The sequence below is a fragment of the Triticum urartu genome, chromosome 2 (genome assembly GCF_003073215.2).
Source record: "Triticum urartu cultivar G1812 chromosome 2, Tu2.1, whole genome shotgun sequence".
NCBI lineage: Eukaryota > Viridiplantae > Streptophyta > Magnoliopsida > Poales > Poaceae > Triticum > Triticum urartu.
In genome coordinates, this window is record NC_053023.1 from 740291253 (window position 1) to 740305431 (window position 14179).

Below are 14179 nucleotides of genomic sequence, written 5' to 3' on the forward strand. Positions count from 1 at the left end.
TCATATGGAGCCAGATGCTAAATCTATTATTGACCATCAACGCCGCTTAAATTCTAAGATGAAGAAAGTGGTACGAAATGAAATAGTAAAGCTTCTGGAGGCTGGTATAATTTATCCAATAGTTGGGTAGATGGGTAAGTCATTTTCATTGTGTCTCTAAGAAAAGTTGGCATTTATTGTTGATCCTGTTGGAAATGTGCCCTAGACGCAATAATATTGTATTATTATATTTTTTGTGTTTATAATTAAGAGTTTATGTTTCATTCTATAATTGTTATGATCCTGGAATATGTGATTCGGTGAAAAACTCATATGCACGTGTGGAATGATAAGAAGTAAAGAATAGGTTCTCGGTCATGCCTCTAAGACTGGATCAAGTGTTGTTGGTGATCATGTTTTCCGAATCTTAGGATATTGTTAAGTGTAACGATAGTCCTAACACAACATTGAGAGTATGACGTTAGAAAAACGACCATATTGAATTGACCCAAACTTGTTTGTTATACTTTGAGATAATATTGTCTGAAATCAATTATTATAACACAGTGTTAACATGTGTTTTTAGTTTATCAGACCGTGAGAGTATCTTAGTCACTTCCTACTGCATGGTGTACTTTGGGGTTGCTCAAACATCATCTCTAACTAGGTGATCATAATTAGAACTTACAGGTACATCGAAAAGTTTGACAAGGGACTAGATAGCTCGAGAGTGGAATTTGCTCCTCCGACGACGGAGAGATATTCTTAGGGCTCTCTCGGTGTGACATCATCCATCATCGTCTAGCCAGACACTGGTGACTATGTCACGGGGATGGCGAAACACTTCAACGGGAAAGAAGAACAAAAATGGTAACGAGAAGAACGGTATAGTGAGCATGTGCATGACTCAGGAGGATAACGATCGGCTTGGGTTTTGTAAAATATCGTGAAGCAAAGGGAACATCACATGATAACCAAAGTTTTACACGAATTTCATTCGTGTAATCATAGGGATCGATATGGACGTCCACGGTTCCGCTATCGGTCATTGAACGAAGGGGTTTCGTTCATGTCTATGACTTACCGAACCTATGGGGTCACAAGCTTAAGGTAATCATGATATGCTGAGTGTTAGTAGGATGAGAGTATCGAGGATTTATTTGTTGAATTATTTCATTAATCTTCAAAATAGTTTCAAGAAGAACTGGAAGCGTTTTGGGGTCATCGGAAGGGTTTCGGAGATTATCGGGCAATACAGGATATTCCCGATAAATAATATATAGGTGGAAAATGTTTTTGAAGGTATTAAATTAATGATAAAAGGCTTTAGTAATTTTTAGAGGGCTTTTATATTTAATTTAATATCAACGGGCCTTAAAAGGTCTAGTGGGGGAAAGAGTATTGGGCCACGAAGGCCCAACAGGAAGTGGCGCCCCATTCCTATAAGGGGAGGACTCCTCCCCCTTGGTCGACACCCCAAGGAGAGTCTTTCCCTCCTTGGTGGCAGCCCCTCCCTCCCCTGTAACCTATATATACTTGAGGTATTAGGTCCTTTTGATATACAAGTTTTGGAATCTCCTCTAGTTCATCTAGTTCTAGCTCTAATTCTAGTTGGTCCTGGTTGATCAATTAGATCTTGACCTAGTTCTATAATCCTCATAATTAGAAGCCATGTATGGTTCTAATCTTCTCCCTCTAATTCTACAGCGATGATAAGCTCTAGACGGCAAAGCATTGTCGGATCGTGAAAATCGTACGTTTGCAACCAAGTAGAGAGGTCGTGCTTTCGGTCTTCCGTTCGAGGGATCGTCATCAACGGTTTGAGGGAATCCAAGTAAGATCTACACCGACTTGTCTACTTTCGCTGCACTCCGGAGTCGGTAACGATCATGATCCAAACCTTTTATACATCTTCATATTGTTCCTGGGTGTTTGTAGGGCGATTTTTTTATTTTCTACTACGTTTCCCAACAGTTCTTGATAACAAAAATGATCTTATCCTAGAAGAAATGTAGCTAGTTATAGTATGGTTATAGATTTCAGAAAATTAAGTAAGCCTACTATAAAAGATCATTCTCCTTTGTCTTTTACAGATCAAATGTTAGAAAGATTGTCTACGGGTATACACTTTTTGCTTTCTAGATGATTATTCTGGTTTTCTCAAATACCTGTCTCTCCTGATCAAGAGAAAACTACTTTTACTTGTTACTTGTTCTTTTAAAACTTTTGCTTATGCAATGTATTTGCTACTTTTGCTTACAGACGTATGCCATTCTGTTTATGCAATCCTCCATGACCATGGCCACGACGACATCCTCATTTGTCTGTTCGCTAGTGATTTGTCCCTCCACGAGCCAATGCTCATCGAGGAGCTGGAGGTTGTAGCATTGGTCCTCCTGCACCCCGCCGAAATGCCAACACCGATGGCGTCAGGCCGTGTCCCATGTCCTAATGTTCATCTCCCGCAACTTCACTTCCTGAAGCTCTTGGCCCTTGAGCTTGCAGGGCATGGGAAAGATAGGGCGTACAACACAAACGCCTCCAAGGCCGGTGAAGATTTAGACAAGGTTGAAAAAGTGTCTATTGTTTTTTTAGTTGAAATATGTCAAAAATGCAATGAATTTGGTCCGGTTTAAATGAAAATCGTCCGGTTTGCATGAATTTTGTTTGATTTGTTTAAATTCTATTGGAAATGTATATGGACATTTGATAGATATGGTTGGATGGCCGACTCCCGTATCACTATCCTATGCCCTTAGAGCATCTCTAGCAGATCCCGCAATGTTGGAAATATGCTCTAGAGGCAATAACAAATTAGTTATTATTATATTTCCTTGTTCATGATAATCGTTTATTATCCATGCTATAATTGTATTGATAGGAAACTCAGATACATGTGTGGATACATAGACAACACCATGTCCCTAGTAAGCCTCTAGTTGACTAGCTCGTTGATCAATAGATGGTTACGGTTTCCTGACCATGGACATTGGATGTCGTTGATAACGGGATCACATCATTAGGAGAATCATGTGATGGACAAGACCCAATCATAAGCCTAGCACAAAGATCGTGTAGTTCATATGCTAAAGCTTTTCTAATGTCAAGTATCATTTCCTTAGACCATGAGATTGTGCAACTCCCGGATACCGTAGGAATGCTTTGGGTGTGCCAAACGTCATAACGTAACTGGGTGGCTATAAAGGTACACTACGGGTATCTCCGAAAGTGTCTGTTGGGTTGGCACGAATCGAGACTGGGATTTGTCACTCCGTGTGACGGAGAGGTATCTCTGGGCCCACTCGGTAGGACTTCATCATATGCGCAATGTGACCAAGGAGTTGATCACGGGATGATGTGTTATGGAACGAGTAAAGAGACTTGCCGGTAACGAGATTGAACAAGGTATCGGATACCGACGATCGAATCTCGGGCAAGTACACTACCGCTGGACAAAGGGAATTGTATACGGGATTGACTGAATCCTTGACATCGTGGTTCATCCGATGAGATCATCGTGGAACATGTGGGAGCCAACATGGGTATCCAGATCCCGCTGTTGGTTATTGGCCGGAGAGGTGTCTCGGTCATGTCTGCATGATTCCCGAACCCGTAGGGTCTACACACTTAAGGTTCGATGACGCTAGGGTTATAGGGAATAGATGTACGTGGTTACCGAAGGTTGTTTGGAGTCCCGGATGAGATCCCGGACATGACGAGGAGTTCCGAAATGGTCCGGAGGTAAAGATTGATATATTGGAAGAAGGGTTTTGGAGTCCGGGAGTGTTCCGGAGATACCGGGTGATGACCAGCATGACCGAAAAGTGTTTCGGGAGCCCCGACAAGTGTTGGGGGGCTTCATGGGCCAAGGGAAGGGGGCAAACCAGCCCACTATGGGGCTGTGCGCCCCCCTCACCTATTCCCACGTGACCAGGGGGTTTGGGGCGCCCCATCTAGGGTTCCCACCTCCTGGCTTGGGGGCCAAGTCACCCAAGGGGGAGATCCCATCTGCCCTGGCCGCCGCCTCCCTAGGGGAAACCCTAGGGCGCCTCCCCCTCCCCCTTGCCCCTATATATACTTGAGGTATGGGGGCTGCCCAACACGCGATTTGATCTCTCTCTTGGCGCAGTCCTACCTCTCCTCCTCGTCTCTCATAGTGCTTGGCGAAGCCCTGCTGGAGTACCACGCTCCTCCACCACCACCACGCCGTCGTGCTGCTGCTGGACGGAGTCTTCCCCAACCTCTCCTTCTCCCCTTGCTGGATCAAGGCGTGGGAGACGCCCGGGCTGCATGTGTGTTGAACACGGAGGTGCCGTCCGTTCGGCACTAGGATCATCGATGATTTGGATCACGGCGAGTACGACTCCATCAACCTCGTTCACTTGAACGCTTCCGCTTAGCGATCTACAAGGGTATGTAGATGCATTCTCCTTCCCTCGGTGCTAGATTACTCCATAGATTGATCTTGGTGTTGCGTAGAAAATTTTGAATTTCTACTACGATCCCCAACACGCAAAACCTCACCAGCTCGTAAAATTCAGGCCATTTTGTAGGTTCTTGGTTTTTCACGGGCCGAGCAGATCCTGCAAAAGCCCAACGGCCTATAAATACAGACGGCCCACATATGCACCCCTCCGGTGCTATATGTACGGGCCGAGGGCTTTTAGGGTTAGAAAACCCTATCCCATTTGCCGCAATCCGCCTACCCCTCCGCTAGCCCTCGTCAACTCCGGCGACAAATTCCGTCGCATCTCCTCCATTTTTTTGCCTCCTAGATGGTTGGTGGTGTTGGCGGTTGTGGCGGGTTGCCTCCGGGCAAGCTCGCACGGCATGACGCGGAGGCCGACAGCTCTAGCCAGCCCGCCGTGGATCCACGGCGCTTGAAGCAAGTGTGAGACTACAGGCAAAGCCCTTGGGCCGGCTTCCACGTGCTCCACGACCAACTCTTTCCGCACTTCAAGAGGTGTTGGGAAGCCGATGTGGAGCTCATCGCCATGGAGAAAGATTTGGCGCCCGGAGAAGAACGTGTCACCGACCGCCACGCCGCCGCCAAGGAGGAGCATGACCTCCCCAACATGCTCCGCAAGACGGCGCGAAGTTTTACCTCTGTTTCGACGAGTGAGGACGCTGTCAAGCTAAGCTTAAATTTCTAGAGCGAATTTCGTATCCATATGTACGCACTATGGTGACGAACGTGTTCTAGCTGCAAAGCTTTTATTTAAATTTGCAGTAACACTTTAAGGGATCTATTTTGTCTGATCTACCACGCTCCCATAAAAAGGATTTTGCGGTATACAACAAACTGTTTTATTTTTTTGGGATACCCTAGAGATGCTCTTAGATCCTTAGGGGCGTGTTTGCTGTTTTAGATTTCGCGACATGTGTACGCTAAAAGAAGAAACCTTATGTTTCATGCAACAATCAAATCCATGACCTTGTGAATAAGAAATTAGTTACAGGTCCATCCAATCCAAGTGCAGTCGACGACTCGAGGTTCGCCTGCGCTGCAGGTGCCGCGTACATACACTAGTGCAGAACCGGGCAATAGCACCGATTCGTAAAGGCCTTTATTGCCGGTTCCATAACCGGCACTAAAAGGTGGGCACTAAAGCCCCCCCCCCCCTTTAGTACCGGTTTGGCACGAACCGGCGCTAAAGTGCCACTACGTGGCACGAGCCAGCTCCGGGGGCAGGGAGCCCTTTAGTACCGGTTGGTGACACCAACCGGTATTAAAAGGTTGGGGGGTTTTGGGTTTATGATTTCTTTTTCATTTAATTTTGTGTTTTCCATTTAATTCTTTTTTGTTTGCTGGTATTTTACGATACTCCATATTGTACACGTTATGCATATATATAAATAGAATTTCTAGTAGAACCGATCATATATATATCATCGAATGTCTCACAACCACCATTAATTCACACATACACACATGTATATATATACAATTAGCTAGCTATATACAATTTCTCCTAATTGGTGCCTTCGGAGCCAGTGGCATTAGTCTAATTGGTGCCTTCAGAGCACGATGACAATTGGAAGTGGTTCGTGGGGGCGGTAGCGGGTAATAGTATTCTCCTTTGGGATCTATGACCTGGTCGAGCAAAAATCCCGCTATTTCCTCTTGAATTGCTTGTATGCGCTCCTCTGCTAGGAGCTACTCCCGCACCTCTCTGAATTGTTAAGAAGGAGATCAATATGCAGGTGTATTAGTTGTGTGACTAGATATCGATAATGGTGTAAAAATTGTGAATAGTGTTCTACAAACGTACCCAGTCCTGTCTTTGAGATCTACTCCTTTCGGACGCCATCATGTGAATGTTCTCGCAAACGTAGTGTGCATACAGATCAGTCCCCGACGCCTGCTTCAGGGCCTTTACGACAATGGAATTTGATCAGATAATAATTAATCAAGCATGTTAATTAAACAGATGGCAGCTAGCTAGCTAGTACTACTTAATTACTTATCTTGGGTCGATACCATTTCAGCTTTCGTTTTCATTGGCCTGGAGTGACGCTGATGAACTTTGCCCAAGCCCTGCCCGCCGACAAAGAAAATGAATAAAGGGGTTATTAAATAGTTCATATCAGGAAATGACGAACTAAATAGGCCGAGATATAGTTAATAATGATTGAAATTACCTGTTGACTATCCCAAATAAGATGGTGTAGTCACTTTCTTTTTTAAGTAGTGAGTTCAGTACTTCAACTGTTCCTTCATCAACTTTAATGATTAACAAGATTCAGTGAAATCAGCATGCACATCCGGTTCACATACCTCCTAGATAAAAATATCTATGTCAACTTAATGGACATAATTTGTCATAAACACGAAATGCAACAAATAGTTTTAAAAGAGAATATACCACATCCGAATCATAACAAGGACGAGGGCCGACGGGGACGGATATCAAAACCATGGCACTATGTATAACAAACAACGTACGGGTAAGATAATTATACGAGTAACTATATATCCAAATCACACAAACATCAATTTTTTATATAAAATTTCATGAACAAGAGGCTCACCACAAGGTGGTGCCGGCGACGGGACGGTGTGGGTGATCGACGGTGGTTACGACGGAGATTTAGAAGGCATTAAGTAAACCACACCTACATATGCAAACTAAGTGTTATTTTGACCTCAATTTGCATATAAATCAAATACTACCACATATACACTGGTAGAAAAAGGGCCTATAGTCCCGGTTCGTAAGGGCCTTTAGTCCCGGTTCCTGATTTTTTGTTAATATAAGTTTTTTTCCTGTTAATATAAGTTTTTTTCCGGTTCGTAAGGGCTCCATCGCTAATAAGCAGCTTTGAGGACCTCCAAGGTGGCTCCCCAAAAATGAAGCCATTGACGTTGAACGAATCAGGCCGGGGCAAAACCCCGGACACGCCATCAAACTCCAGATCTGACACTCCACCATGACTAAGACGCTGAAGGAGGAAATCACACCTACCATCCATCAACCATGAACCCGGCACACGTTCCGTCTTTCAGATGTCGTCGATGCAGACCACAATATGCATCCGCTCCTGGATTATCTTCCAAACTCCGCGCCGACGCTGGAGCAGACGCCGTCGCAACGGCGGAGCCCGAGGACACATGTCCACCACGAGGATGTCGCCGCCACACCATCTTTGCTTGAACAGACTGTATTCCAAATTCATCCCCAACGATAGGACCAATCATCTCATCTGAGGAGGATTTGAAGAATTTTTTCGCCACCATCGCCGTCGCCGAAGGCAAGACAATGAACAGCCTAAAAAACTAAGGTATTTCGGCCTAAAACTATCCACATGCGTGGATCCGACGACCCTCCCTCACCGCCGACAACCAGGGTCGTCGACGAGGGGAGCCGCCGGAGAACGGCGGTGGAGCGCGAGCCGAAAGCTAGATCACTTTTCCTTTCTTCGGGAGGAAGATAGGAAAACGATATGGATAGGTAATTATACTACTGACTAGTGGGCTCCACACTTGACGTGAAGGATTTATACGGGATCTCTTCTGTACACACGTTATCCAGTAAAAATATTGTAAAAATGTTTTACAGTTTATTCTCTAAAACGATTTTAGAAATGCTGTAACCCACGCATTAGCGGGGCGATTAGCGAGCGCACGGGAAGGGAAGCGTCCACGAATACTTTTCTGCTAAGAAAACACCAGCCATATATTTCCTGGGTCTTGGGCGGCCGCTCTCCGTCGCGCTAACTCCACCGCCGCCGGACTGATTCTTGGAGGGCTGATTCTGGCGCACTGGTTTGACGGGGAGGCGAGGCGGCGCAGTCTGGCGCCATCGTCCGTCCCCGATTCGCCCTCACCGCAGGCAGGGCAGGTACACAGCAGATCCCTTTGCTTCCGTGATTGCTACTAGATGCGAATTGATTTGGGTAGGTGTTCACCACCGATCTCGTCTGATCTGGCCGTCGTCTCCGTCACGCCACCAGATTGCTAATCGTTTTCGGAATCCAACTCCTCCACTCCCTCCAATTCCGATTCTAACACTCTGATTTTGCAGGGCGGCAGCGGCATCATAAATTCAAGGCTCGAACGCTTGATTGGTGAACACAGAGCTGCAGCAGGAGGGGGATTAGATAGATTACTCTGTTATTACTATTAGGTCTTCTGTCAAATCGCAGTGGGGATGTCTAATAAGCGCCGGGGATATGCCGGCGACGGCGGTGAAAAGAGGTCGCGGCGGATCAAGCATCTGTACCTCGTGTTGGATGACTGGACCAAGGGGTACAGCATCCACAAGATCCAAGCCGACAGCTTCGACTCTGACTCTGACTCTGATGACCAGCACAGCGGCGCTGCCCGGCACCTCCCGGAGCCTCCGACCCTGCGGTTAGAGTGCCCGGTTGGCACTGTACCCCATCCCGGCATGTCGTTCTCTGCCTTGGGCACCAACATCTTCACCTTCATGAACCAGCGATGCAGCCTCATCTACGACACCAAGACGGCCGCAATGACGATTGGCGCCCATGCCCCTGCTGACATGGTCTGTGGCTTCGGCATCATCGTGGTCGTTGGTGAGATGCTCTATGCATTATCTTACCACTTCCGCATGAAACAACACTCCTTTGGGGTCATTGTCATGGGGGTCCACCGCCCCGGATGCGCTGCAACAACCAACCGAGGGCTGGTCCTGGAAGACTCTGCCGCCACCACCGCCAACGTTCCACCGCCGAGTCAACTCCTATGCACTACACCCGGATGGATGCACCATCTTCATGTCCACAGCTAACTTCATGACGGCACCTAGCAAAGGTTGCATGGGCACCTACTCATTCAACACCAAGGATTCTGTGTGGAGATGGCATGGGGAGTGGGCCTTGCCATTCACCGGCCAAGCTCACTTTGACAGGGAGCTCAACGCTTGGGTTGGCCTTGGGTGGGATGGCTACATCTCTGCTTGCCAAGTTGCCTCCCCCAGCTGCCACAGCACGACTCCAACGTTGCAGCTGGACTGCCAGACAACCAAGGAGAAGTTGTTCTGCAAGGACCGGAAGCCGCACATGGGAGCCTCTCTCACCTACATGGGCACGAGCAAGTTCTGCCTCGTCGAGTGCGTGAAACGGGAGCGAGTGGAGGAGGAACAGGATCTCGGAGACCATGATGGCTGTGTGCTCCATATCACCATATTTGGGCTCAAGTTCAATCACAAGGGAGAGCTGTGGATCACAGATCACCGCTCCACGCGCTCCTTCATAGTGTCTAGTCATAAAGATCACTTTATGCCTGTAGCATTTTGGATGTAGAAACCCGTTTGGCTTGTTCCAAAATCCTTGCTTGACTGTCACTGGTTCATGTTGTGCTTTGTCCTCCTAGAAAGTGGAATCAATAAAAAGTTCCGTTTGCTTGGAAGTTGTGCGATACTTGATCCGTGTATTCTATTTTTTGGTATGCTAGTTATTGATGTACTCCCTCTGTCCAAAAATAAGTGACTCGGTTTTGAGTCACTTATTTTGGGACGGAGGGAGTATTGTCACTAGATCTCTTGCTGAAACATATATATGTGGGAAGATGGCCATGGTCCTATGGTTGAACAAAACTAACTAGATCTCATATTGAACCTTATTAATCATTGATCCTAGTGCACCTAACAGTGGATAATGTTGTACAGGTATGTGTGGCTGGGCCATCGATCTATTGGGCGCTCATGCGAGGAGCGGTTGAAGGATGTGCAAGGGAGGGAGGGAGGGTGGAAGCGCATGCAGAAAACACGACAACGGCAAAACGCTGGAAGCTGCGCCTGCAAAGGAGCCTGTTGCTGTTGCTAGAGTATATCAAAGGGCAAAAACAAGAGAGAAGAACATGCAAGAAACGTGAGGTGCTTGTAGATGGCAGGTTGTATATGTAGGGGGGATCACAAGCAAACGAGTCCGTGGTCAGACTACTACTGACTATTCATATTGCAAAATTCGCCTATAGCATGTACAGTTTCAACTAGCAATATTCACAAGCGAACGAATATGAATATGAATCAGTTGGCTAAACACTATAAATCCTGCCGTGAGCCGGAGATTCTATGCATTTCTTCCCTTTGGAGGTCGCCATGCATGATCTTCTCAAGAGTTCCTGCGAGCGCAGATTAGCCCATGCATTATGGCCTCAAGGTTGAAAAGGTGCAGTAGCCCAGCCCTAAACAAGGTGTGCTGATGGCGTGCCACGAGCCCAGGGAAGTCGAACTCTATGATGAGCACCATGAACCGCTCCATGAACCTGGACGCGTGCTGGGAGTTGTTCCTGCAGTTTCAGAACCCCCGTGACGTCGGGCTCAAAGACAGTGGGCTGTCCGGTTTGCCGGTCGATAAAACCCCGGGTCTGGGTCAGGAGGGTGTTTAGGCAGTAGCTGTCGTAGTCCCAGTCACCCATGTAATCATGCACCCTAGGGATGAAGTTGAAGTTCAGTGGATCGCTATTGTCAACAAGGTAGACTTAGTGAAGGTAACGGTCTTTTAAGGGTTTAGTCCTGTGAACCTTGATGTACGGTGTGTAAGGTCTCTTGTTCTGTCTTAAGCTTTCGTGAGGCAGTGGCTGTAATGGCAGTAAGAAGTTTTTTCTTCCAGGGTTTTTCGCATGATAGTACTCCACTGGTCAATGGAGGCATCCTGCAAGTGTAGGTACCCTCAGCATGTCGTTATAGTCGTAAGCTCCTCAAAGCATCAGTCATGTAATTAACCATATCGTCTATGAAATAATAGTGACAGAACTCCTAAGAAACTTGTTTGCCCAGAAGACAACTTTAATTCTATCGGTTATATATATTTTATACAAATTCGGAAGGGTTGGATAAATTTTTTTTAATAAAATGCCTAAAAAAAGAAGTTTTGCCTCTCATTTGCATTTTTGGATTTATCCTTTGATGGGTGGATGCCATAATGGCAAAAATTACCTAGGAAAGGACAGTCCTGTTGTTTCTATTAAAAATTCTTATTCTAGAATTTTCTATTCACGAAGCCTAATCATAATCTAGACATCGCTATCAGGATATTTTTCGAGACCATAAATTCATACCAGAAATGTATAAACTCTATTTATGCTAGTATCACCAATGAATCCATGAAAACATTTCAAGACTGTATTTTTTGTTCTTATTTTCTCTCATATATGGGATTGGATTGAAATCTTTAAGGTGTAATGTGTCAAAACTATCTAATGTCACTTATATTACAAACACGATTAGATTGTGCACAGTGGATGCATATTTTAAACGACGAACATTACAAATGTACCATGAGTTTGTTATTAATATTTAACAACGTTATCACATCATGTTGCCATAAGTTATTAAAACTATATTAGCTCTGAATGTATGATAAAATGAGTTAAAAATAAGCATAAATGTTTAGTATAAAATGAGTTGTTCTGGACTTGGCCCTTCCACAAATTTCCCTAAATTTCATGGTCGACCTCGTGCAGGAGTCCAAATTGCTGCAGCAAATAACTCGACTCACCTGAATGCCCGGGTCAGGGGGTGACTTCGTACGCACCCTCCGGATCTTGGGCGGCCATCGGGAAGGAGGCGCAAGGAAGTCCAAGAACACGGCAGCGTGTCGAAGTAGGAGCCTCCAAGAAGACGGCGGCGGGGCAGAGCAGGCGCCTCCTAGAACACGGCGGGGCGGAGCAGCAGTCCACGAAGAAACCAGCGGGTCGAAGAAGGTGGACTCCAAGAAACCTGGCAGGGCGAAGAAGTGACTGCCAAGAAACCGGCTGGTCGGAGATGGCGCCCTCCAAGAAACAGGGTGGCGGAGATGGTGTCGGCCGCAGAGCCTGCGGGGCGGACCAAGATGTTGGGTTTCGTAGTAATTTCAAATTTTTTTTCCAGATTTTTCCTGTTAATATAAGTTTTTTTTCCAGATTTTTTGTTTTGTTTTCTGCATTATTCATTTTCTTTTTTTGCTTTATTTTTTATTTTAGGTCACAAAATTTGTTTATGAATAGTTAAAATTTGAATAGTTTAAATTTGAATTTTTTAAGATTTGTGTGAATCACTAGTTTATGAATAACTTTACTATTTGAAATTTGTGTGAATCTCAAGTTTGTGATTAACTTTGCTAGTGCCACTAGTTTTCAAATTAGAATAGTTAAAATTTGAATTGTTTGAAATTTGTGTGAATCTCAAGTTTGTGATTAACTTTACTAGTGCCATTAGTTTTCAAATTAGAATAGTTAAAATTTGAATTCTTTGAAATTTGTGTGAATCACTAGTTTACTAAATTTGTGTGAAAACACTTTGTAGAATAGTTAAAATTGATTTTTGAGTCAATCTTTTTCCTTGCTATTTATTTTAGGTCACAAAAAATAAAAACTTCTCTGTTAGTGAACATAGATGCACTTATAGAGAAAATTAAACATAAATTCATAATTCATTTCTATTTATGAATTTAGGTCCAATTTTCCTCTATAGGTGCATCTATTTTCACTTTGAGAGGAGCTCAACAACGCAGAGAGGGACGGGCTCATAAGCAGGTGTGGGCGCCCTTCGTTTGGCGAGGTGGGACTAAACTCTAGGTGCAACAAGGGCGAACCCTTTAGTCCCGGTTCGTGGCACAAACCGGGACTAAAAGGGAGCCTGTGGTCCCGGTTCATTCCACGAACCGGGGCCAATGGTGGTGGGCCAGGAGCCAGGCCCATTGGTCCCGGTTCGTCCCACCAACCGGGACCAAAAGGTCCAGATGAACCGGGACCAATGGCCCACGTGGCCCGGCCGGCCCCCTGGGCTCACGAACCGGGACCAATGCCCACATTGGTCCCGGTTCTACTTTGAACCGGGACTAATGGGCTGAGCCGGCCTGGACCATAGCCCTGTTTTCTACTAGTGATAATTCCTCCCAAATTACTAAAACCCACAATTAATCACTATATAAACCAATGCAAGAGCTAATCTAGCAATGAGAGATGAAAGGACAAAGTTGCTAACCTTTGTGATCATTTGAATGGATGGGGGCCTGCAAATCTTGACAAATTTGGAGCAAATTTTGTGATGAACTCGAGAGGAAGAAGGGAAGAACAGAGAAGAGGGAGAGGGGAAAGGGGGGAGAATAAAGTGCTGATGGACGAAGGGTTTATATAGGACGACCTTTAGTACCGGTTCGTGGCACGAACCGGTACTAAAGGTGCTGGAGGGGCCCCACTCTGACAACATCCTGCCATCACTCTCATTAGCACCGGTTCGTGACACAAACCAGTGCTAAAGGTTCGCCACGAACCGGTACTAAAGAGCTCCTCCCGCCTAGACGTTGGAACCGACACATTAGTGCCGGTTCATATTTGACCCTTTTTCTACCTGCTCATGTGCTGGCCTGCTCGCGAGACGGATGCCACGAGCGTCGCGACCTCTTCCAGGCTGGTTGCACGCGCCGGGGCACCTGGAGCGCCTTGGCCGGCTGAGGATCCTCTCGACGTGCAATCTAGGTGGAATGTACATGCTGGAATTGGCCTTGCACGTGAGGTGGTTCCGCGGTTGTGCGTTGTCGGCCACGAGCACGCTTAGGCCGTCGCTGAACGCAGGTGGAGGGAGACACCCAGCCCATCCTCATCGGAGTGCAGGTACATATATACCGTGCACACGGCTAGCAACCGGACGTGGTGACCATCGTGGAACTGCCCTGGTGCCCTCCACATGGTGTCCGACTTGCTCGCTTGCTTGCTTTTTTTTTATCTCAGTATATGCAAGCTTTACGTGGG

The 14179-nt window shown here is 46.1% G+C and overlaps 1 protein-coding gene across 1 annotated transcript; it reads left to right on the forward strand.

The window, feature by feature from the left end:
- The first annotated feature begins 8173 nt into the window (after positions 1-8173).
- Positions 8174-9864, forward strand: LOC125534560. Its single transcript, XM_048697753.1, has 2 exons — positions 8174-8321; positions 8505-9864. Exon 2 carries the CDS (start codon positions 8631-8633, stop codon positions 9231-9233), a length of 603 nt encoding a protein of 200 aa, XP_048553710.1. The 5' UTR covers positions 8174-8321; positions 8505-8630; the 3' UTR covers positions 9234-9864.
- The last annotated feature ends 4315 nt before the right edge of the window (positions 9865-14179 follow it).

Coding starts and splice junctions, on each gene's coding strand:
- LOC125534560 (XM_048697753.1), top strand. CDS start 8,631: ATGTCTAATAAGCGCCGGGGATATGCCGGCGACGGCGGTGAAAAGAGG.